The following is a 25,881-nucleotide window of genomic DNA, read 5'->3' as shown; positions in this document are numbered from 1 at the left end:
TAGATTCGAGGCATTCGGAGGTCGATTTTAGAGACAAAGGCATCGCGAGCTAGAGGATTAGCCGGTTCGAGGTAAGTAATGATTGTAAATACTGTCCTGAGGGTTTGAAACCCTGGATTATACGTCGTTGTGTTACTTTGAGGTGACTTGCACGCTGGATGACGAGCGTGGGGTAGAGCACCGCCGGGGATTGTGACCTAGTCCATCCCGAACGAATATTTTAATGCGTATTTGATAGTTAATTGTTTGACATTATTATATTTTTGGGTTGTATGCCATGTTTGGGGCCTTGTGCCAACTTGTTGAGACCCTTAGGGGCATTTTTACTATCTTTCCTCACTCTATTTGGTTGAAAGCATATTCTCAGTCATGTTTTACCTGTTTATTGCTCAAATCTGGCTTTATCACTATATTCTTAACATGTGGAAATTGTTTTGGGCTGAGTTCCCTATTCTACTGAAATAGACCGAGGGTCTGATTGTGAGATTGATGACTATATATATATATATATATATATGTATGTATATATATGTATATATATGTATGTATATATATATGTATATATATGTATGTATATATATGTATATATATGTATGTATATATATGTATATATATGTATGTATATATATATATATATATGTATATATATGTATGTATATGTATGTATATATATATATGTATATGTATGTATATATATATGTATGTATATGTATGTATATATATGTATGTATATGTATGTATATATATGTATGTATATGTATGTATATATATGTATGTATATGTATGTATATATATGTATGTATATGTATGTATATGGATCGGGCTGCACGCCGCAGTGATACTTATATGGATCGGGCTGCGCGCCGCAACAATATAGCGCTTGGGCTATAGGAGCCCCTCCGGAGTCTGCACACCCCCAGTGAGCGCAGTCGACTATTTATATGGATCGGGTTGTGTGCCACAGCGATACATGGATCGGGCTGCACGCCGCAGCGGTTACTTTGATTTCAGTTATTGTGAGAGATATACGGATCGGGCTGCACGCCGTAATGGTTACTATATGGTACCAATTGAGCGTGAATGCTGAGTGCGAGTATTGATTGGTAAGAGTTGAGTCACAAGTGACAGAGAGGCTATCCCGAGGGGCGATAGATATATACATGCATATGAGTGGTGTTTTGCCTGAAAGGTCTGTTTATGGACTTATTGATTTCACTCATAATCTCAGGGTTGGTCATACTCGGCTTCGGTGCACGCCGCATACTCTGATCTTCGAGCCCTGTACTCTGTCATCGAGCTCAGGCTTAGTCCATCGGCCTCGAACTCGACCCATCCTGAACTCGAGCTTGAAGTGACTCTTCGAACCCGTGAAATCGGGCATACCTGATTTCGACCGTATACACTACTTCATTTATTTTTTCTTAAAAGAAGTTTAAAGTCAAAAGTAGACAACTAAAAGTGAATGGAGGGAATATTTTCTTGTTCTATATTACCACTTCTTGCTAATATGATGATGTTCCATTCATGTTAATATCTCGGATGCACGGGTCCGTTTCAAAGTTCTTACTCGAATGTTGATTAAAGTTCAAAATCTTTCTTTAAGTCATATTTTAGTTTCTTGAGATATGACTCAAAATAATAATAAGACTATTCTAAAATACACTTAATTTACGGAAATATAAAATTCTATTTATTTGTGGAAAAAAAAATTTAGCCTTTTTTCTTGTCAAAAAAGTATATTAATAGTATAATCTTTCTTTCAACTGTTCAAGTAATCTTAGTAGCCCGAATCAATGATCGTTCACTTCATTCTCAAATAGAGAGTTTGTAATGGACTCGGGGTTTTTTGAAAACTCAAGTAAAATAGAAAGTCCATATTTATTTATCTATTGGAAAATCAGAGACGTGACTTGAGAAAATTTTCAGTGTATTTCATTGAATTGAATGAATCAATCTGTATAGGGATTGTGTATAAATACAAACTATATCTCTAGTAAAGAAAAGAAAAAGAATAATGTCTATCCTATGTGTATTGTTTACATTGGCTACAAAAATAACAACCTAACCAACTTTTATTCCTCTCACGTGTAGAGAGTCTTTTACCGTATGGGAAGCTTCCAGAATTTATCATTCTTTTAGTCTTCCTTGGATTTTAATCAGATAGTTCTGATTTGATCAATCAAAATATTTATCAACCCGTTGTGATTTGAACACGTGGCTCTTTATCAATCAACCCTTTAATTGTTTTGTTTGATAACTTTGCCAAACACATCGAAGACTCTGAACTCTTTGACTTATCTCTTTCTTCTTCATTTGCTTGTTCTTCTGTCAAAATTGAGGAGCTACAATGGTGAGATGGAGATCGAATTCCATCATCCCCCCTCGAGTTGGAGGAAATCGAAGAAACCCCCAACTTGCCAAGGATGAATTTGTGAGAAGGACCGGACAAAGGCTTAGTGAACAAATCGGCAAGTTGTGAGCGTGAAGGCACAAATGAGAGAGAGATCAGTCCAGAGAGGAATTGTTGACGTACAAAATGACAGTCGCGATCAACATGCTTAGTGTATTCATGGAAAACAGGGTTCCGGGCAATATGTATAACAGCCTTGCTATCAGAGTAAATGGGCACCGGAACGGGTGGAGGAAGAGATAGATCAATAAGGAGACGAGTGAGACAAGTGAGTTCGGCAACTAGTCATCTCATTGATCGATATTCAGCTTCGGTAGAGGATAAAGAAATAGAGGCTTGTTTTTTTTATTTCCAGGAGATAGAGGATCCACCCAAACTGATGAAGAAACCACTAATGGACCGGCGAGTGTCACGACAGGTAGCCCAACTAACAAAGAAAAGGAAGATTTGGCATTCAAGAACACACCTTGCCTTGGATTTGCACAAAGATAGTGAAGTACCCTTAAAGCAGCAGTGAAGTGACCAAGACATGGACTTTGCATATATTGACTGAGAGTCAACATAGCAAAAGAAAGATCAGGGTGAGTATGAGTCAAGTAGTTGAGTTTGCCCACAAGTCTGCGATAAATAGTGGCACTAGCTAAAGGAGGTCCAGAATCAGCAGTGAGTTTGGAGGAGAGATTCAGCGGAGAAGAAACAATTGGAAGATCAGGGAAATCAAACTCTGTAAGTAATTCCTCTGTGAATTTCCTTTGAGTGACAATGAGCCCTTCCTTTTTTGTTAAAATTTCCATACCCAAGAAATAGTGCAATCGACCAAGGTCCTTAATCTTAAATTCAGAATGCAAAAATGATTTGAGCTCAGAAAGTTCACTAGGATGATTTCCTGTTATGAGAATGTCATCAACATAGACGGCAACAATAGAAATGAAATCACTAGTCTTCTTGAAAAATAAGGAGTAATCATTAAGAGATGAAGAAAAACCCTTAAAGTTAAGTGCCCCTGCAAGTCGTGCATACCATTGCCTCGAGGCTTGTTTCAGACCATAGAGGGATTTTGTGACGACCCGGCCAGTCGTCTCATGAGTTACCGCTCCATTTCCCTCATTTCAGCTTATTTATGCTTTGTTATCCATGTTTTATGTGATCGAGTTTATTAGTTTGGGTTCGGAGAGGATTTGGTAAGAAATGAGACACTTAGTCTCTTTTAAGAAGCCTTAAGTTGGAAAAGTCAACTGGATGTTGACTTATATGTTAGAAGGCTCATAAGTGAGTTCTGATAGCTCGGTTAGCTTCGGGATGTGATTTGTGACTTAGGAGCGCGATCGGAATGGGTTTTGGAGTTGTAGAGAAGATTTAGGCTTGAATTGGCGAAATTGATATTTTGGCAAATTCCGGTTGATAGACGAGATTTTGATATAGGGGTCGGAATGGAATTCCGAGAGTTGCAGTAGCTTCATTGTGTCATTTGGGATGTGTGTACAAAATTTTAGGTCATTCGGACGAGATTTGATAGACCTTTTGATCGAAAGCATAATTTAAGAGTTCTTGGAACTCTTAGGCCTGAATCCTAATGTAAAATGATGATTTGAATGACCAAATGGTATCGGAATTGGATAATTTTGGTATGGTTAGACTCATGAGGGTATGAAGATTCTGAAAATATAAATTTTACCCGATTCCGAGACGTGGGCCCGGGCTCGGGTTTTGCTAATTTCGAGATTTTTGATATTTTTCGAATGTTTTCGCTTAGGCTTTGTTCCCTTAGCATATTGTGATGTATTCGTTCTGATTTTGGATAGATTCAACATGTGTGGAGCCCAATTCGAGGGGCAAAGGCATCGCGAGCTAGAAAATTAGCCAGTTCGAGGTGAGTAATGGTTGTAAATGATGTCCTGAGGGTTTGAAACCCCGGATTGCACATTGTAGTGCTATATTGACGCAAGATACGCGCTGGATGATGAGCGTGGGATCTTTTACTACTGGGGATTGTGACTTGGTTCATCCCGATTGATGACTTTACTGAATATTTGACTGAAATTCATTTGTTATCATTATGATTTTGGCTGATTGCCATATTTGGGCTTCGTGCCAACTATTTGAAACCTCCGGGGATTTTTATCACTGTTTCCTTACTGCTTGACTTATTATTTGAACTCAGTCCTGTTGATATCTACTATTTTACAAACTCAGCCACTTTTACTCAGATTTGAAACTTAAATGATATTTCTACATCATGTTTTGGGCTGAGAACTACTGTTTTACTATGCCCAAGGGGCTTATGATGATTTCTGGACTGAGTGAGGCCGAGGGCCATATGTGAGGATATGCTGAGTGATATGAGGCCGAGGGCCTGAGATACTATTTATGCCATGTGGTGGTTTGAGTGATGTGAGGATATGCTGAGTGATGATGCCACGAGGTGGCTTGATATAGCGCTTGGGCCGTAAGGGGCCCCTCCGGAGTCTGCACACCCACAACGAGCGCGAGTACCCATGTGATTTGAAACAGTGGTAACAATAACACTGTTTGATGCAATTTGGTCAGGTAACAATGGCTGACCATTATGCTGAGTGATTGTGAGGTAGCCCGAGGGGCTGATACTGTACTGAGAGTGAGCCCGAAGGGCTGATACTATGTTGAGCGATTGATACTGTGCCCGAGGTGCGGATTTCTACTTGTTAATTACCTGTTAAATTACCTGTTTTACTTGTTTTAAAAAGGAATATCATTTGATTTCTTCACTAATTTACTGCTTTAAGTGATTTTACTACTTGATATGGGATTGCTTTGTGCTTTTACGTGTTTTCATACTTTCAGCCATTATTTGTAATTATTACTCGCTGAGTCGGAGTACTCACATTACTCCCTGTACCGTGTGTGCAGATTCAAGTATAGTAGAGGCCGCACCTGAGCGCTGATTCCTTCCAGGCTAGGCAGTGATTTGGAGTTACGAGGTAGCTGTTGACGTCCGCAGCCCCTTGTCTCCATTATCCTCTATCATTTATGTTTTCTTCAGACTGTTGTATCAGATTTCGTACTTTGTAGACCTATAGCAGATTTTGTAGTAGCTCATGACTTGTGACACCCCGGTTTGGGCTATGTCGGGATGGTTCCTGGTGTTATTATCGTTAAATTCCGCAATTTATGAATATCATATTATATGTTACTACTGTTTATGATGATTAACTGTTTAAAAGAGGTGTTCTGTTTTGTTCTGGCTGGCCTTGTTTCCGCGAGAGGCGCCATCACGACCGGGTTCGGGGATTGGGTCGTGACAGATTTCTTTAATTTGCAAACATGGTGAGGACTAGGTGGGGACAAACCTGCACGAAACTTCATGTAAACTTCTTCCTGCAGGTCCCCATGGAGAAATGCATTGCTAACATCAAATTGAGAAATAGTCCACTCCTTTTTTACAGCAACTAAGAGAAGATACCTGATAGTTGTCATTTTGACGACAGGAGAAAATGTCTCAGTGTAATCGATCCCTTCTCTTTGTATGTCACCCCTGATGACTAGTTGAGCTTTAAGCCTCTCAATACTCCCATCTGCATATTGTTTCACCTTATAGACCCACTTGCATGATAAAGCTTTCTTACCAGGAGGAAGAAGAACAACATCCCATGTTTTATTAGATTCTAAAGCCTAATTCTCTGCATCCATTACTTGTTTCCATCCTACATGAGAACTAGCTTGGGAATAACTAGTAGGTTCCATGATAGGTGAAGAAGAAGTGAGAATATGCTGACTCTGAGTAGAGAGAGCATGAAAAGAAAAAACAAGAGGTGTACATGTAGTAGCAAGGCAACAGGTGGTAAGATCAGTGAGGTATACGTAACTGCAAACATAATGATTTAGATGTCCAGGCTTAGTACCTAAATTAGGTCTCTGAGATATTCTGAGCCCAACAGGCTGGGTGAATGGTGGAGAAGAGAGATGGGACTAGGAAATATGGGAGAAATATGGGAAGTAGGTGGGGAAGTAGGTTGTGAAGGTAATGGAGAATGTACAGGTGAGGGGGGTGAGCTTGGGTGTGAGATAGAAATAGAATAAAATGGAGTAGGAGGGGCAGAATTATCTGAGGGAGCAGGGGAGGTAAACAAAAGTGAAGCAATGTCAGAAGAGGAAGAGGAAAAGGGAAATATGTCTTCACAGAACTTGACATCCCTTGAAACAAAAACCTTCTTAGTTTCCACATCCAACACTTTGTATCCCTTTTGCCCTGTAGGATATTCTAAGAAGACACAAGCCTTTGCCCTAGGCTCAAATTTGCTCCTGTTGTGAGATAAAGTGAAAACATAACACAAACATCCAAAAGATTTGAGGAAATGATAAAGAGGGTGGCTCAGAAAACAGTATTTCATAAGGAGTTTTGCCTTGAAGAACCCTAGAAGGAAATCTATTGATAAGAAAAGTAGAAGTCAAAATACATTCTCCCCAGTAGCAAATAGGAAGCTTAGATTGAAATAATAATGCTCTAGTAATCTCTAAAAGGTGCATGTGCTTCCTCTCAACAACCCCATTCTGCTGAGGTGTGGCCACACATGATCTTTGATGCAAAATGCCCTATGAATTCAGAAATGTAGATTCTAATGTACCTTTCCCTAATTCTAAAGCATTATCTGATCTTATAACTTTAACCTTTGAAGCAAACTCTATTTCCACCATACTAAGAAACCATTTTAAAACTGGAAAGGCATTACTCTTAGTACTCAGCAAATAGGTCCAAGTTCCTCGACTGAAATCATCCACAATCGTGAGAAAATATTTATAACCATTATAAGTAGGAACACGAAAAGGCCCCCATGTGTCAATGTGTATTAGATCAAAAATGCCTTTAGATTTGATTTGACTGATTGGGAAAGACAACTTAGATTGTCTAGCTAAAGGATATATATCACAAGAACAAACAAGATTGGGCAGAAATAAAATAGAACTGATGTATTTCATTGCTTGAAAAGGCAAATACCTCAGTCTTACATGCCATAACTTTACATCAGATTTTGTTCTTGCAGAAATAGGTAAACTAACTGAAACAGAATGAGAATGACATTTTTTAGGTAAAGGAACTACAGTTGCTGAAGAGTGACTACTAGACTTTGTTATACTAGGCTCCAAAAGATAAAGACCATCCTGAGCTTTACTAAAAACTTGAGGGCTCTTCATGAGAGGGCCCTGCAAAATACACCCAAAAGAAGTGAATGCTAAGAGACATTTGAACCTATGGCAAAGTCTATGAACAAAAAGTAGATTATATATGAAATTGGGGATATATAAAACATTAGTTAAAACTAACCCTGGAAAAAAAGAAACATTCCCTGCATGAGTGACTCTTACCTTTGAAGAATTAGGTAGCTTGACTAGTAATGAAGTAGAAAGGGGAAACATAATTGAAAAGACTCAGAATTAAAGCACATATGCTCAGATGCTCCAGAATCTATGATCCAGGAACTTGAATTTGAATTAGCTAAAGAATAATAAAAGACAGAGTTTGTAAGGAATATACCAGCTGTTGAGTTTGCATTAACTTTAGTAGGTTTTCCTACTTGAATCTGGTTTAAGAGAGAAACCAGCTGTGTGAATTGTTCTGATGACAATTGTTGTGCAAACTAAGGACCTTCAGTGATGTTGTTGTTAGCTCCCTTTGTTTGATCCATAGCTGCAGCAGAATTTCCCCTCACATGACATTGAAATTTCTTAGTCTTTGTGAACTTGAAATTGGTTGGGAAATCTATGAGTCTATAGTAATTTTCAATTGTATGATTGGTCATCTTACAATAGGAACATATCTGAGCATTTCTATTTCCTTTGTAGACATTATTTCCTTTGTTAGCAACATTTCCATTTTTCTGCTGTGTGCTAAACTGATTTCCTGAAGATAGTTGTGTAGTATGTTGTGGGCTTCCTGCCAGAAATGAAGAGCCATCTCCTGAGAAGTGTGTGTTGACATGTTTCTCTCTTTGGTTCTCATCTTGTATCAATAGGGAATAGGCATGATTAACAGTTGGTAATGGGTTAATCATTTGGATATTACTTTTTGTTGGTCCATAGGTCTCATTCAATCCCATAAGGAATTGAATGAGCCTTTCATTTTCTTTGAATTGAAACATTTTTTGTTTTCCACCACAATTATAGTCGCAAGAGCAAATCATATTGCTGTTGAGAGTGTCCAGCTCATCCCATAAACCTTTTATTTTTGTGAAGTAACCAGGTATGTCAAATGAACCTTGAGCTAAATCTGCAAGTTCTTTTTGCGGGTGATATAGCTTAGCACCATTAGGTTGACCAAACCTATGCTCCAGATCTGTCCAAAGGTCTTTTGTAATCTTTGAGTAGAGAACCCTGTCAGCTATTACCTTGGAGAGAGAGTTCAACAACCAGGATGTAACCATGTCGTTACATCTGCTCTAGGTTTTGAAATCAGTGGCAGTGAGAGCTAGAGTTGGACAAGACTCATCGATGAACCCCAGCTTGTTTTTTGCTGAAAGGGAGATCAAAATGGATCTCCTCCATCCAGGATAACCACGTCCATCAAAGGGAGTGTTGACTAGAACCATTCCTGGAGCATCAGAGGCATGAAGAAGATATGGATGAGTTGTATCAATGGAAACAAGAGTTGTTCCTGTAGATGTTCCTGAAGATGTGTCATCGACAGTTGAAGAAGGTGCCATGATGATAATGATGAAAGCTTAGATTGGAAAAGAAAGAATTAGAGAACTACTCTAATGCTCTGATACCATATTGGAAAATCATAGACGAGACTTGAGAAAATTTTCTGTGTATTTCATTGAATTGAATGAATTAATCTCTGCAGGGACTGTATATAAATACAAACTATATCTCTAGTAAAGAAAAGAAAAAGAATGATGTCTATCCTATGTGTATTGTTTATATTGGCTACAAAAATAACAACCTAACCAACTTTTATTCCTCTCACATGTAGAGTCTTTTACCGTGTGGGAAGCTTCCAGAATTTATCATTCTTTAGTCTTCCTTGGATTCTAATCAGATGGTTCTGATTTGATCAATCAAAATATTTATCAACCCGTTGCGATTTGAACATGTGGCTCTTTATCAATCAACCCTTTAATTGTTTTGTTTGATAACTTTGCCAAACACATCGAAGACTCCGAACTCTTTGACTTATCTCTTTCTTCTTCATTTGCTTGTTCTTCTGTCAAAATTGAGGAGCTACAATGGTGAAATGGCGATCGAATTCCATCATTATCAGGCAAGAAAAAAGAATGAAAGAGGTAGAGTAAAAAAAGAAGAGTTCGAAGAAAAATTGTTTGTGTGTTACATTCTATTGATTTTCTTTTTTTCTTTTTTTTTTCTTTTTTGTGGGGGAGGGGGGGGGGCGCATTTTCTACCACATCTCTTGCTCATCCTTTTTTTTGTCGACTGTCAGTGTCTCTTCTCACTGTTCCTTCTATAATTGCCCTACTTCTAAAATTGGTTTAGTGACTCATTATACGTATACTTTGTTTGGGACAAGGGGCGAGCTGCTACGAGTTGGCCTCTCAAGAGGTTGTCAACAATTGTATAATGCCAAATAATATTCTCCATAAATAAATAGTTGTTAATTTAGGCCTTGCTCTCATTATTTTTATTTTGTAATGAATTGTCGACTAGTTTTGATGCTATTTGCCAAATGAAAGCACTGATTGTGCTTACGAAGGTGGAGCACATCCCATAGAGAGGTTTCCCATGACTTTAATTTTATGCTCACCTTCTGTTTCTCAAGGGCAAAAGTTAGTGACTGCACTAATATTACGGGAAATTTTGAAATTGAGATAGTACATTATTTCCTTATTTTTTGTTATGTGACAATTATAGTATGTTTAAAATGTATATCATATTTCTTTATTATATAAACTGAAGCAGATAAAGTTAATAAATCAAGTCAATGGAGTTGAGCATTCATTCATTAAGGTCTTCATTTTCCACAAATAAAGACAAAAAAGTCTCCATCTCAAAGTTTCCAACCCCTATCCTCTATCCTTGTCAAGAGCAGTTGCCAAGAAAAAGCCATCTTCCTTGCGAAGGTATAGTAGTACTACTTTTCCACAGCATAAAGCTATGCATTTGGTCATGTCCTCTTACTTGTTCCTCCATTTCCTATACTCCTATAAATAAAAGCGTCACATACAATAATCAGACTCAACTAAATTAGCCCTTCTCTCTCTTTGTTTCCCCTTATAAATTAGTACGGTACTATATTAGTCATCTTTTTGTTCAACTACTAATTAATATGGCGGACGCTTCCTACAGCCACCCTTTGTTTAGCTGCAGGAGTTGCCGGAATCCGATTGCTCTTCGAGATGATCTTCTCTCTAAACGTTTTGTGGTAATTACTCTAAAATTTCACTTCCTCTGTCTTAATTTATATCACCTAAATTATAGTTAGACTTGACATAAAATTTAAGAAAAAAAGAAATAAAGTAAGATTTTTGAAACTAATAGGTTTGAAAATTACCTATGTGGCTATAAAAAATTTGAAACTTGTATTTTAAATATGTCACAATATTTGTATACTTATAATAATTTGTAATCAAAGTTAAAATGAAGAGTTCAAGTTAAATTAATTTTAAATATAGAAAAACGTCATTTTACTTAAATCAACTAACGAGGAAAATAAGGTCATTTTTTTTGGATCGAAACAATTATTTTTGGTTAGATTATTAACTGTATATTGATTTCAATTGAATTGATAAATTAATTTACATAGGCAAAATCAGGAGGAGCATATCTTTTCAAGCATGCAATGAATGTAGTGGTGGGGAAAAAGGAAGATAGACAACTAATGACGGGTTACTTCAGCGTTGCTGATATATTCTGCAGCAAGTGTGGGGAGGAGTTGGGTTGGAAGTATGTTAAAGCTTATGATCCCTCCCAAAAGTACAAGGAAGGCCGCTTCATTATCGAGACTGCCAAAATTCTCAAAGAATATTGATGATCAGTACTCATCTGTAAATTAATAAAATTTCTGGCCATGTAAATATCGACGTTAAAAACCTACTTTTAAGTTTTAATCTCTCTTTTTTCATGCTACATTGCTCCTGATATGTAATAACTGGGTAAGTTTTATAATACAAGAAGCAGTTTGTCTAATTGCAAGCATAATCATACAAGAACTGTCTTAATATTATTTGGAAGCGTGAATGTTTGTTTTACTGTTAATATATGAGGAAGGGTTAATAAGATGATATTTGTGGTCTACTCAATTATATGCCATATCTTCCATTAAAAGTGTGGATAATCTAACATGTTAAGCAACCTTGGGAGACTTGGAAGTCTAATTATATGTGGACCATGAGGTATAAGATCCGAAATATAGCTGAAAATGATGGTCTTCGTTTTGGTAAAATTGGATAATGGATCAACACAGCTTGTTTCTTTCGGTGGACCAATAGGCTTCGGGTAGAACATTGCATCTTATAAGTTGATGCCCTCCTCCTTTTAGATATGACATATTTATCTTCAACATAAGAAAAATATTGAAAATTGTAGAACTTTTTAATTTTCAAAAATAGTGAACATATTTTTTAGCAACTCAAAATTTTAAAAAAATATGACAATCAATTTGGGACACTAGAAAATATTTTAAAATAATTAAAATAGAAAGAAAACGCCATCAGTCGAGACTCGTTAGAATGGGACCATTGTTGGGCTTTTTCACAAGAGAAATTCAAAAATAGCTAGATTTATAAGTGATCATTCAAAAATAGCTACAGTTTTAAAAGTAATAAAATTTTTGTCATTTTTCATTTAAAGATAAATCTAAACGAAAACACTGTTCAAAATCCGGAAAAATACTCCAGTATAATATACTAAAATTCCAGCATAAGTGTACTGGAATTCCAGTATAGTTCCAGTATAATATATCGGTCCAACATATTATACTGGAACTTTTCGCGTGTTGGAGTTTCGGCATAATATGTTAGAAGTTCATACTCAGGTGCACCGATCTCCAATATATTATGCTGGAATTTTTCGTGTTACAGTAAAATAATGGTTATTTTTTAATGACTTTACAAATATTGACTATTTTTGAATGACCAGTCCGAATACTGGCTAGTCCGTACTATTTTTACCTTTTTCATGAGTCATACCCATCAAATAAATGTTCGGCCCAATAAAGATTCGACCCAAAATGAGAGGGCGGCAGGGCGGCCACGATATGACTCAACTGCTGTATACAACAGTGAACTCTCCCTCTTCCAACAAAATCAACTCAAAACCAGGAGCATATCTTCTTAATTAACTTACCCTTTAATTCTAATCAAGAATGGCAAGTATGAACATGAGTGCGCACTGAACAGGTTAGTATAATATTCAAAGCATTAAAATAGTTGTTTGGTATCTGATTTTCGTATTGGTAGGTGAGTCCAAGCAAAGAATAAAAAGCCTTTACTCATTTTCTTTCCATTTCTGCTTTTTCTTAACAAACTTAATTGTCCTCAGTGATGGTTTTGTATCGGTTTTTACAGCTCAGATTCTTGTCATATCCTACATATTGAATTGTTGTAATTTGTAGCTTTCTTTACTTGACTAAAATTTTAATTTGAATTTTATGTATTGTTAATTGATGAAAAGTAATCCTGTCTTTGTCAAAGCAGCTTAATTTTTTTTTCCAAGTTTCGTGATTGATACTTTCACCCAATTCCGTATAAAAGTTATTATCACGGCCGTGCAAGTTAAACCTATCCGGGGTTGTTATTATCCTGTAGAGCAGAATTCTGGGTCGTCTGCATTTTCTTCTAAGGTAATTTTTTGTTGTTTTCTTTACTTTCTCTCTGCAGATTGATGGATTATGCTTTAGCTTTTGCTCCTCTTGTTAAAGTTGTTACCTTTGTTGAGTTCCCTTGTATAACTTTTTCCTGTAGGATTTGGTCATTTGGGTTTCTGAGGTAAGTTATCAGTGAGGGATTTATCGTTGGATTTTTGTTGAATGGATGAATTGGTCGGACCTCGCTTGTACAGCTGCTATAAATGTCACAATCATGTTTCTCTTCATGATGATATAGTCTCTAAGGCGTTTCAGGTAATTGATTCCGTATGTGCCTTGTTAACTTTTAGTTATTCTCATGTCTAAATACTGTACTTTTCTGTTAGTGTTTTGTATATGGTGGTTTACGTCGCAATAATATTATTTTCATGCGAACATCAAAGTTATTTATTATGCTTGCACCTGTTCGGAATGAGTAGAGGTCAAACTTTGTGCTGATCTCTTATTACTCAGTACTAGTTCCCAATTTTCATTAGCTTAAAACCAGTGTTTTCAGATGAGTTTTATTAACTAAATCCCTCATTTGTCTTGAACTCAAAGTAAAGGATGACTTTCACTCGTAGTTAAGGAAAAAACTAAATGAGAAACGAAGAAAAATAAGGTGAAATTAGCTCACTCTTATTGATGCTTTTGACCACTTCTTGACTTCATCCTTCATGGGATGTAATGAATAATGATTATTGTTTTCTTTTAGTTCAAGAATTAGTCAAGTCTTAACATTAAGCTGAACTGTCCGATAATTTTTAACTAGTTAGTTTATTTGTGGTCATCTTGTTTCTGAGAATCGTCCAAAGAAAACAAATATTGATTTTCAGGGAAGAAATGGTAGAGCTTTTCTGTTTACTCATGTGATGAATATTAACGTTGGAGCTAAAGAAGACAGACATCTCATGACTGGTCTTCATACTGTTGCTGATGTATACTGTGGGGATTGCAATGAGGTTTTGGGCTGGAAATATGAACGAGCTTATGAGCAAACACAGAAGTACAAGGAAGGGAAATTCATACTTGAGAAATCTAAAATCGTTAAAGAGAATTGGTAGACCGGCACCAATTCATTATTGATTCTTTATCTCTAGTACTTAATGTAAGTAATGTTTATCCTATCTATATATATCTCTGTACAGAACTTTCCAAACTGAAAAATTGCAAATGCTCAATTGAATATTTCTGCCATCTCTTATTTCATAGTAAAATTTATTGATACGCAACTCTGTTAGTTAACAATTTTCTATACATTTTTTCAATTTATCTGTATTCCCGATCAGAGGCGCATCCAGGATTTTAAGTTTATGGGTTCCTGTCTCAATCTCATATTAATATACAATAATAACTGGGTTCACAAATAGATATTTAATAAAAATACAGAATCTACGCAAAAGTTACTGGGTTCCCGGGAACCCATATATCATACTCGAGATCCGCCCTTGTTCCCAATTCTCGTTGAACAGTATATAGTTTTTGAAGAGCCCCCGATACTTTGTGGGGTAATTCTGCAATGAATCAGAGCTGATTGTGGGACACGGTCGCTCTAGATTGCATGTTAAGATGCCAACCTTAGGGGAACATTTTAGGTTTTTGATTATGTCTGCATCAGCCAGTTCTCTTGGTGTCACAGGAAACCAAGGGTTGAGACTGCCAGACGGCTTGCTATGATTATTTAAATTTCCTATTACCAAAGCTTCTAGAAGCTCTTAATCCCACCCTTGCACAGTGACACTTTGTGAAATCACTCTGCATTAAGCCGGTAGATCCAAGACTGAGTTGGCTCTGGCTGCAGTGCCTTTAAAACTCGGGTGAGAGGTTAGTTGTAGATATAAGAAGAGGAGGAAGGAGGAGGGTATACTTGTGGTAGAGAGTGCACCCTTTGTGCCCCTAAGTTCAAGCCGAGAGCCCTTTAAAAGGGTTTTCTTGTGATTGCTGACTTTTGTCCTTGAATGAAGTATGAAGAAGTTATAACATTTGGTACATCTGTCTTATAAGTAAGGCTTATGCCTCGTCATTACTATGAGTTTCTCTTTATTTTTAGTGCAATTTCAAGTTTGTTGACTTCCAGTCATCTCTTATCGACTACATAGCATAAGTAAACCAAAGATCTAATGAATTTTTCATTCCCTTGAGAAAGAAAAGATGTGCTAAATCAGATAGCTGTGCACCGGCTAACATAGAAAAACACGTAAAGGTTGACTGGGCTTTATGTGTTGTATGGTTAATTTAGCTTACCTGCTTCTGAGTATCTGTTTAGCTATTACTAGTTCCTTATAAAGAAAATGGCACGGGGTCCAACTCAACTCCAAACGTTACTTCTCGAGACATGGTTGCCTAAAACTATATTAGTAGACAATAACCCGTTCCCTGAACCAATGTGGGACATTCTAACATCTTCATCCTCCTTCTAGGAACAAAGGAGATACTAATGATTCTAGAAAAATCATAGAGATGTTAAGGAAAAAGCTTAATTACCATAAGAAAGTAATAGTACTAGAAATTCTGATTAGAAGAATATCCTGCTTCAGTTGCAAGAGCCTTCTTGCAATATGCAATACAAAACTGAGGGTCATTCAGTGTAATAAAGCACTGTAGTAACGACAACAAACCCAATGTAATCCCACTAGTGGGGGCTAAGGAGGTTAGAGTGTACGCAAACTTTACCCCTACCATAAGAAGGTAGAGAAGCTGTTTCTGGGAGACCCTCGGCTCAGAAAAGATAGTGAGGAAGGAGAATTAAAGCACAATAATCAAATTAGAAACTATCCTGATTGACTTACTAAGGCACAAAATCCATCTTTCTATCTCTTGCAAAAACTTAGCAGTTAGTTGAATAATAACGAAGTAGAAGCAGAAGTAGAAGAGGGAAAAGAAGGGTCTTGCACTGGTGCATTAGCATTTTGGCTTGTGTGTACCATTGCAATGTGTTGGTTAGGAGGAGGGTGATGAATGTGTTGGCCTCTATAAGTTACAACCACCTTGTTTGCAGCCGTTGAACTTTGCTGAACATGTCTTCTTGCTGGACAATTTTCAACTTCATTGCACCTATAGTAGCTCTTGAGAAAGGGCGAACCACCCGTTCTCTTCATCCCATACTTTCTCCATCTCCATTGATCTGCCTCACTCAATTTCTCAGTCAATATTTCATATCTTTCTGTACTCTTTCCACGATAAGAAAACGCCTTGCCTTCTTCAATTCTTGATAATTGCATTGAACCTCTTGCCTTCTTGTTCTTCTCCTCATGTTCTACAACAAGTGGAGTGTTTGGAATAGTTTCAGTTTTGTTTTCTGGGTTGTGGGGTTCAATTCTAGAATTGGTATTCACATTCTTGGAAAGGCAACAAACTTCATCTAACCCAAAACAATGCTCGTTCTCTGGGGGGAACAGGTCACTAAAATCACCAAACCAATCTCTTTGTTCTGGAAAGAAAGTTGGTGTGTTTGTGTTAGCAGCAGAATTACCATGGCTAGTGTCCTGATCGACGCAGTGATCGATAAGAGCAGTGGTATTAACGTTGTTGCAACTTCTCACATCGTCATCAGGAATAGCTCTGTTGACGTTGTAGCAACTCCTCACAATTGCCCACAAATCCCAATCGTTTTCATCCATTGAAAACTTTCTTCTAGGGGAAGGTTTCATTAATGTAGGTTTGTATATATATATATATGGATTTAGTTTTCCATAGAAAATAAGGAGTTTAAACCAACTGGTTGGGCCGTTCCCTATACGCGGCAAGGAGATTTGCATTGTAGTGTATTGGATTCGATTCTTGAACTATGTATGTAAGGAAATCTGAATAATTATGGAAACAAATTTAGATACTTCTATATGTAAATTATATTTGATTTTTCTTTTTTGAAAATTCTGTGTTTTTTGATCAAGCGGTTAGAGGCACCAAAAAGCCAATTTATATGCACCTAAACTAAATGCCCCTCTGAATTAATTCGAAGGTTGAGAAGTAGCAACTAACAAGTACCCATCCGCGTTGAATTAATACTCCGTAATATTGCTTTTAGATTTATTTCAGTTAATTCCTAAGCCTTATATAACCAATACCAATTCATTGCCATTAAGTTAGTGAAAATAGCACGAGCTAGTCAGTTTTTGGACCGGTGATTGGAAAATAGTCCGCGTTTGCAAAGTCATTAAAAATTAGCCATTATTTTGCTGAAACATGGAAAGTTCCAGCATAATATGCTGGATTGTGGAGCTCCTGGATATAAACTTCCTACATATTATGTTAGAACTCCGGTACATTTAGAAATTCCAGCACATTATGCTGGAATTTCATATGTTAAAAATTCGAACTCCAATATATTATGCTGAAATTTTTTCGAATTTTTAATTGTGCTTTTGTTCAGATTTTATCTTTACATAAAAAAAGTTCTAAATTTCGTTTACTTTTGAAAGTGTGGCTATTTTTCAATTACCAGTTATAAATCTAGCTATTTTCTGATTTTTTGTATTAGAATAATACTCAGAAATATGTCTGGTTTTGATAAAGGATTCTTAGAATAATGTGAAAATAGCATGGGCTAGCTGGTTTTCGCATTGGTAATTGAAGTATAGCCAACATTTGTAAAGTCATTGAAAAATAGCCATTGTTTTATGCCGAGATAAAATCTGGACAAAAACACCCTAGCTGAAACACGAAAAGTTCCAGCATAATGTACTGGATCATGGAGCTTTTGCGTAAAAAATTTTAGCATATTATGTTGGAACTCCAGCATATTATGAAATTTGAGCACATTATGCTGAAACCTTATATGTAAAAAAATTTGAACTCTAACATATTATGCTGGAATTTTTTCGGATTTTTTATAGTATTTTTGTTCAAATTTTATTTTTATATAGAAAAATGCTAAATTTTGATTACTTTTAAAATTATAGCTAATTTTTAATTAGAGTATTAATCAGGTTATTTCTGAAGAATAATATGCGTACAGATTTCGCTAGACTAAATAGAAATGTTATCGTTCTACCAGTGATCTTGAGCCTTCAACAGGAATTGTCAGTTAACTTTCTAATGCAACAATAACAACATAACCAGTTAACTTTCTAATGCAACAATAACAACATAACCAGTTAACTTTCCAATGATTTAACATTATATTATATATGAGATTGTGACCATTACTCCTTAGTTCACGGAAGCCGCTTCCCTTGGGCTACCAAGATTTATAATAACAATAATTATTATTAATACCTAAAAAAGTTCAATAGCATTTTGAAGAAAGCTGCGGTATGTTTCGAAGTTCTATAGACATTACACAAATTTTATACAGTACATCTTATGTCATCAAATATTTTAGGTGTTATTTTGAAGAAAGCTTGCGTTATGTTGCTAAGCTCCATAGACATTAGACAAGTTTTATATATTAATCTAATGTAATCGAACATTATGTTGCTAAGCTCTATTTTAGGATCTTAATTAGAGTAGATATGGTGTTTTATTGACGTATATTAAAAAAAACTTGAGATATTTTTCTATAGATATCATTATAGTCTCATGATTAGTCTTATGATTATTTTGTTTTTGTAATCAAACTTTATCTAGTACCTAATAATTATGATGGTTTGCGGTGTTTACACTAAAATTGGATAACAATTAAATTTGTTCGCGGTTTTAAGGATACATGGTTTGATTCAATATAAATAATTAAGAATATTAGATAAATGAATTAAAGACGAGATAAGTTATCAACCCAATTGCGATGTTATGGCCAAGTCTGAACTTAGATTGAACAGTGACCTCGCCCTCGATTGGACCTTCGGTTCGAGCACAGTTGTGAATGAAGAACAAGATAAGTGAATAAGAACCTTATCAGTAGCTAAAAGACAGAAAATAAACTTGTATTGCTTTGATTTGCGTGTTACAGTGTGTGTTACAGAAGAAAAACTTTCTCTTTATATAGTATGAGAGTTTTACCCCTAGTATAAGTCTAAAAGATGTAAAGATCTTCCTTTTTTCGTTAATTACTAATCCATAACTGACATCGAGCGAGATACGCGTTGTGATATCCAGTTGGGTGCGAATATCACAACCCTCTATCCGTCGCGTGTAACCGTTCACCGCGTTTCCCGAGGTCTTAAAACTCATTCTTGGCCCAAGGCGCGTCGCTTTACCATACTCGATGACGAGCACATCGTTCACTCTTTCTGGATCTCGATATAGAGGGTCTCTAACCTCAATTACAATCGTGTGCATCTGTGCCCTTCTTCCATTTTCTCACCAAAATATCAGGGTAGACATTACCCCCGATTTTTCCCGTACACAAATAGTCCCCTCATTTTTCGGAGAGAAGGTTTACCGAAACGATAAGAAGCGATAGATGAACCCCGGTTCCTTCCTTCGTACATTACAACCGAGATGACAGGTAAATTGAAACGTCCCATCAGTCGCGTTGTTTTGATTTCGAACTCGTATCAATCTTCGGTTGACTGTCCTCGAATGCGAAACGTCGCGCACTGATTATTTTCCCTCTATAAAAGCTTCGACCCTTTTTTACTTCTTCCATTTTCCGATTCTACAATTTACCACCGAACTCTCTAATTGCTTTTAACTCCTCCAAATTTTCATACATTGCTCCTTGAACCTTCATATCTTCATCTTCAATCCTCATACATTTTCTTTGGATCTAAAACCCAACCTTCATATTTTTCTTCAAACCTTCATATTTTTCTTCAAACCTTCATATTTCCCAGATTACGATGGCAAAAACCTCCAAGTCAGTGCCTCAGCAAACTGCTCCTTCATCTTCCCACCCCGCCACAAATGTCGATGTGGTCGTTCCCGAGGTGGCTCAGGAGACCCCCATGAAGAACTTCGTACCTGTAAGCACGTGATTTTTGCTTTACGGACAATCGCTCCAAAAAAGAAAATAAAAATAGTGACAAATGGTTTCGCTGTACAATTTTTCGATCTTTCCGTGACATGTGTTGGTAGTCGTTTGTGGGTCTGTCCATTTTGCATCTAGTCATTATCAAACAAAAATACAAAAAAAATATATATAAAATATATGTGTCGTTAAAAGAAAATTCAAAAATATAAATATATGTGAGTCGTTCGTTCTAGGTTGTGATTTAACTTACTTAAATATTTTTTGTGATAATTATGTGGAAATGTTACAGTGTTGTTGATTTTAATTTTGCTATTTTATTTATTATTATTAAAAGAAAAAAGAAAAAAAAAGTAAAAGAATGAGGGAAAACCGGTTTGGGCCCAAAAGAAATGAAATAAAACAGGCCCAAACCAGCACTCAGACCCAGTCCAAGTCCAGGCCTGCCCAGGTACCGCCTCAACGACGTCGTTTCAGGCAAGATGATCTAAGCCGTCCAACCCCATTGATCCAACGGATCCAGGCCCTCCTCTAAACCCGTCAACATGACCCGATCCATGCCCTTTACCCGGTCTCACCCACCATCACGCCCAAACGACACCGTCTTTCCTAAGTGGATGGATCCTGGCCATAGATCTCACTTGATCCAACGGCCAGGATCTAAACCCTCAATACATATATAAGCTCTCCATTACACCCCACGCCCCCCAAACCAAACCCCACCTTCCCCACTGTACACCCTCGTCCCAAACACAACCCCTTCTCATCCTCGAACCCTAGCAGCCGCCCCAGTATCCCTCGCCATTAAAGCCGGCGGCATGAACGCCGATGACCGCCTCCTGAACACCCTAGGACCACCTCACTGACCTGAACACGAATCCACTAACCACGAGCCTCGAATCACTTTCGTTCGTCTCGAATCTTCATTTGAAGATTTGAGTCGAACCCGGATCTATGCCAAACCATCCCATCTTCATACCAGACACTCCCCTGACCTTCCTCGTGACCAAACCAAACTTGGTTTGGTCCGAATCTACCCACAACTCCCAAAAATCCAGATCTGGAAATCCAGACTTTAGAACACATGCACTTGGGGAATCCGGCCGGTTTGGACATAGGTTTGAGGTCTAATAGACCTTAATCAAGGTGTTCTCATGTGAGAACACCCTGATTAAAGTTTGTTCGGCCTCAAAAGTTCGAAGTCGAGTTTGATTTGGGTCCGTTTGATTTCAAACTTTTTCAGTAAGTTTCCTTTTCTCTTTGTTTGGTTCTAATTAAGTTGTCATCATATTTCTTTGTGTTTGTTTGTTATTTTGTTATTTTTCAGTCGGATTTCTTCCATCTCTGTTAAAGGCCTTTTTATTTGGCCAATTGTCTTCTGTTTGTGTTCTGAATATACCCTGTGATATAGATTAGTCGTCAAACGAGTTTAATTCACATAAGTTCCCAGTGTTTGAACAAATTTGTCTGAAGTCATTCGGGACTCTATACGTGTTGTTCATATGAACGATTGATTGTTATGTGTTACGATTAATATAGTCGAGTCGATATATGTCGTCAATTAGTTTCAATCGTTAATGGTAACAACTTGATTCGTATTGCTTATTTCTGCTGTGATCGTATTTGAGTCCCATTAGGAACGGAATTGTATTGCCTGTTGATTTTGTTCAAATTAAATTAAAAGAACATCTAGGGGAAAGGTTATAATGGCAGATTCAGATTTTGGTTTTTAAACACAATGCCATTTGGTTTGGACCGTGGGCAGCATGTGTATGGTTAGCTTTAAGGGATTAAAATAATTGGACAGCATGTGCTGTCAGATTATATTCCTGCTGCCCATACTTTGGTTAAATAAACAAGTGATCAGTACACTTTAACAACCAAAAAGAGAGAGGGGCTGTCAGGGATTTCATGGGGGCTTGGTTATTTAAAATAAGTGAGTGGAAAAGCAACAGGGGGGGCAATTTTGAGTTGTAAAACAGACTGTAAAGTGTTAAGGTTAGGCTATAAAAGAGGAGACCTTCCATTAGAAAAAGGGATTCATTATTTTGAGTCTTGAGAGATTTCGGTGAGTAAGAAAACTGAAAAGGAAAAACAGAAATAAATTTCAGAGCATTGTGAATGAGTATTGTCTAGAAGAAACGGTGTAAGAGTCCAGTTGGATCAGGTTGTCTTTGTGGTTTTGCTTTTCTGTCGTGCCAAGCTTTCTTGTGGTCACTGGATTTCTGTGGCTGGACATTTCTTAGTCTTCAGAAAAGAAAAACAAGAAACATAAAGTCTCGGAATATTGTAACCAAACACTGTCTGAAAATTACATAAGAGTTTATGTTGGTTTAGCTGTCTTGGCCAATTACTGTTCGTGGCCTGTTTGAGCTGCTTGTGGTTGTTGAATTGCTGGGGTGTTTACATTGAATACTCTGCTGTCTCCGCTGGTTCATACTCTGTTTCTGGGATTGTTGTTTGTTGCTCGACTACTCGGGAGCTTCATCCTTGTGTTGATTTTGTTGCTGTGTTGTTGCTGTGTATCTGTTGTTGCTGTGTTTACTGCATACTGCCCAGCTGATCATTCCTTTCTTCTTTGTCTTCTATACCAGGTACACAACCAATGCACTGTCAAATGTAATTGGGAAAGTTGAGCATGAATATAAATGAAAGTCCTGAAGAATGTCTTTATACATAGATGGTTACATTAAATATTCATGTAATATGTAATAGTTTGCATCCTTGTTTAAATACTGAAGGTAGCCTGTGTGCCCAATAGATGGCAATATGTGGTGATTGAATGCTAGTTTGTATATGTAGGTTGATAGATAAAAGGGTCTCAAATGCAGGAGGCTGTATCTTAGGTTTTTATGGTTAGCATGTCCTTAAAACATAGAACTATCCATGTTAGCTAATTTCATGTCCTTTTGATAAATTGTCTCCTTATAATTGACAAACCATCGCTTTAAAATAAACGGCGCAAGGCTGCACTTCTCAACCTCACGAAGGTCGAGCCCGAATCAAGCGAACCCAGCAGCCTTTCATCAGAAAGGCATTGGCCCAGGTCCAGCCAATACTGTGTGGGCTGGGTTTGGGCCCGCGGTGCTCGATTAGCTGCCCATGGGCATGGTCATGTTTTCTTATTCTGCAAAGGCACTCGGGATTCCGTTATAATAACTTGCAAGCATGTAATTGAATAGGGTCATTTTTAACCTCAACTAGTAGAGACAAATGCGACAAGAAACGTAGTTGCTATAGGATATCCTGTTAAAATAAAGACGAGATGAACTTCGACAAACAGAAACGCACAAGATACGGGGCCCTCATTAAACGTATATTATCAAAGCATTTGGTTTCCAGGACGGGTTGTTTAGCAAATTTCACAACCCTCCTAAAATAACAATACGCTAGACTCTTTAGGACGCGCCTTAATAAATCTTACCTTCTTAAACCCGGGTGCACATTTATGTGACCCAAATCCAATTCTCAACGGAGTCGAAATGTGTTTCTAATCACGGGTACATTGATTGTGGCGTGGTTCGAGGTGCGTGTCCATGACGTTGCAAATTCATTTTAAAAAAAAAAATAATAAAATAATAAGAATGAGATGAGCCTCGCCAAATAAAAATACAAATTGCGGGGCCCTCAGTAAATATTTGCTTTAAAAATTATTTGGACTTCGGATGGACCGTTTAGTAAAATTCCACGGTCTTACCCAAAATAAATACGCTAGTCGCTTTAGGCGCGCCTTTAATAATTTAATTTCCTTAAACTCGGGTGCACATTGATGTGACCCAAATCCAAATCTCAACGGAGTCAAAGTGTGTCGACGACCACGGGTACATTGATTGTAACGCGGTTCGAGATACATTTTCACAACGTTGCAATTCTTGATAAAAACAGTAAATGATAAAAGCGGTTAAAAGTTAAATTTTGCACGCAAGTTCACACTTGTATAAAATCAGATAATCAAGCCGAATATAACAGTTGAGCGACCGTGCTAGAACCACGGAACTCGGGAATGCCTAACACCTTCTCCCGGGTTAACAGAATTCCTTATCCGGATTTCTGGTACGCAGACTGTAGTATAGAGTCATTCTTTTCCTCGATTCGGGATTAAAATTGGTGACTTGGGACACCCTAAATCTCCCAAGTGGCGACTCTGAAATTAATAAACCAATCCCATTTCGATTGTCCTTTAATTGGAAAAACTCCCTTGCGCCCTCGCGGGTGCAGGAAAAGGAGGTGTGACAGCTCTGGCGACTCTGCTGGGGATCATAAAACCCAGAACCAATGGTTCAGGGTTAAGAATTCGAGCTTAGAATAATTGTTATTATTTGGCTTTATTTATTATCTGATTATTACATGTTTTTGAGACTAATGTGCTAAATGCTGCTGTTACCGCTTTGATATTATTTGAACTGTATATAAACTGTGCCGAAACCTTTCTCTTCTCACCTCCGGGGATGTGCTCACTGGTTGAGACTCCTTATTCTGTTAGTGTCATACCCTAAATAAAAGAGGTTCGGAAAGTTTCTAAGCCGGCTGGCCTTTTGGTTCCCGGAAAGGAGCTCCTTCCTCAACTCGAGTTGTCCGCTCGGGTACACTGTCTAGAACACCGACCCAGGTTTTGAACATAGAATAACGTGACTTCATGCCGGATCCCTAGTAGGAACGCTTATTTGCATCACGTTGCATATGACTTAGGGGACTCAACACAGGGGTTGGGTCCGTCTAGGACTAGCAACCTGATATGAAAAGACCATTCTGGTGCATCCCATTGTTTTCCGTGCATTTATTTGTCTCATGCCCGCATGCTGACCGGTGTTTGAATATTTGGAATATTGTGAAAAAAAAAGAGGAAATAACGGTTAGGAATTGATTGTTTATTGTTGAAAAAAAAACAAATACTGTCAAAACTCTGCCAAAATTTTGAAAAGTCGTTGTTCTGTCTTTCAAAAAAATAAAATATCAATAGAAATATATAGTTTGTCTTGTCATTAAAAAAAAAAAAAAAAAAAAAAAAACCCTATTCTTAAAATAGTTTTTTTTTATGAAAATAATAGTAAAAAAAAAAGGGAGTCTTATTTTGTCTTAACTTTTATTATTTGTTGCAAATATATGTATATATATAAAAAAAAAGAAAAAAAAATTCAAAACTTTTTCTTTACTTCAAAATGTATATATATCTTTATTTGTGGCAAAAGTATTTGTCTTGCTAAAGGTCTAGAAAAAGTCCTTTCAGGCTCCCAGTTTTCGAAACAAAAATCCAAAATATTTTCCGTTATTAACTTCTTTAGAAAGTGTTTTATATATGTATATACAAAAATTCAAAATTCACAAAAAATCGCATATATTTTGTTTTTATCAGGATAAGTGTCGTCTGTTAAAATCTTATTAATAAATGTGCAGAATGAGCACGATGCCGAATGAACCCTTTTTAATCATGAGCAAAGTTCCCCTCCAATTGCGGCTCTGGTGGGATGATTTGGGCAAAGAAGGTCATGACGAAATCAAGAAGTATCTGAAAGGCCTCACGAGTTTGTTGGATATCAGGCCACGAGGAGATATCATAAGGGCACTAGTCCCCCACTGGGATCCTGCGCACAATGTCTTCCGTTTCTCAGATTTTGAACTTACCCCAACTTTAGAAGAAATAGCAGGGTATATCGGCAGCACTGAGACTCCTTTGAGGCACAAATATCTGATTGCTCCAAGAGCTGTAGCAATACACCGGTTCCTGGATTCCTTAAAGATAGTCAGAACAATCCATAACCCTGACTTGGCAAAAGGTTTTTGCAGCATGAGTTTCATATATCAAAGATATGGTCACATAGGAGGATTCGACAAGCCAGAAAACCAGTTGTG

The 25,881-nt window shown here is 37.2% G+C and overlaps 3 protein-coding genes and 1 long non-coding RNA gene across 4 annotated transcripts; 2 read left to right on the top strand and 2 right to left on the bottom strand.

Moving 5' to 3' along the window:
- Nucleotides 1–2,700: 2,700 nt before the first annotated feature.
- On the bottom strand, nucleotides 2,701–8,805 carry LOC138888158 (uncharacterized). Its single transcript, XM_070169974.1, has 7 exons — nucleotides 8,031–8,805; nucleotides 7,751–7,773; nucleotides 7,383–7,588; nucleotides 6,424–6,688; nucleotides 6,080–6,163; nucleotides 5,737–5,977; nucleotides 2,701–3,296 (listed from the first exon to the last, which is right to left on the bottom strand). The coding sequence occupies exons 1-7, from the start codon at nucleotides 8,803–8,805 to the stop codon at nucleotides 2,701–2,703; spliced, it is 2,190 nt and encodes a 729-aa protein (XP_070026075.1).
- Nucleotides 8,806–10,608: 1,803 nt separating this feature from the next.
- On the top strand, nucleotides 10,609–11,524 carry LOC104234028 (uncharacterized). The gene is made up of 2 exons (XR_011405882.1): nucleotides 10,609–10,760; nucleotides 11,142–11,524. It is a non-coding gene; the product is annotated as an uncharacterized lncRNA (long non-coding RNA).
- A 1,051-nt stretch (nucleotides 11,525–12,575) lies between these two features.
- On the top strand, nucleotides 12,576–14,413 carry LOC104234027 (protein yippee-like At4g27745). Its single transcript, XM_009787517.2, has 4 exons — nucleotides 12,576–12,735; nucleotides 13,033–13,178; nucleotides 13,300–13,457; nucleotides 14,018–14,413. The coding sequence occupies exons 3-4, from the start codon at nucleotides 13,365–13,367 to the stop codon at nucleotides 14,243–14,245; spliced, it is 321 nt and encodes a 106-aa protein (XP_009785819.1). The 5' UTR covers nucleotides 12,576–12,735; nucleotides 13,033–13,178; nucleotides 13,300–13,364; the 3' UTR covers nucleotides 14,246–14,413.
- A 1,602-nt stretch (nucleotides 14,414–16,015) lies between these two features.
- Nucleotides 16,016–16,831, bottom strand: LOC104234030 (probable WRKY transcription factor 27). The gene has a single exon (XM_009787519.2). It carries the CDS (start codon nucleotides 16,829–16,831, stop codon nucleotides 16,016–16,018), a length of 816 nt encoding a protein of 271 aa, XP_009785821.2.
- Between the last annotated feature and the right edge of the window lie 9,050 nt (nucleotides 16,832–25,881).

The sequence above is a fragment of the Nicotiana sylvestris genome, chromosome 3 (assembly GCF_000393655.2).
Source record: "Nicotiana sylvestris chromosome 3, ASM39365v2, whole genome shotgun sequence".
Classification (NCBI taxonomy): Eukaryota; Viridiplantae; Streptophyta; class Magnoliopsida; order Solanales; family Solanaceae; genus Nicotiana; species Nicotiana sylvestris.
This window is presented reverse-complemented; position numbering and strand designations above follow the sequence as displayed.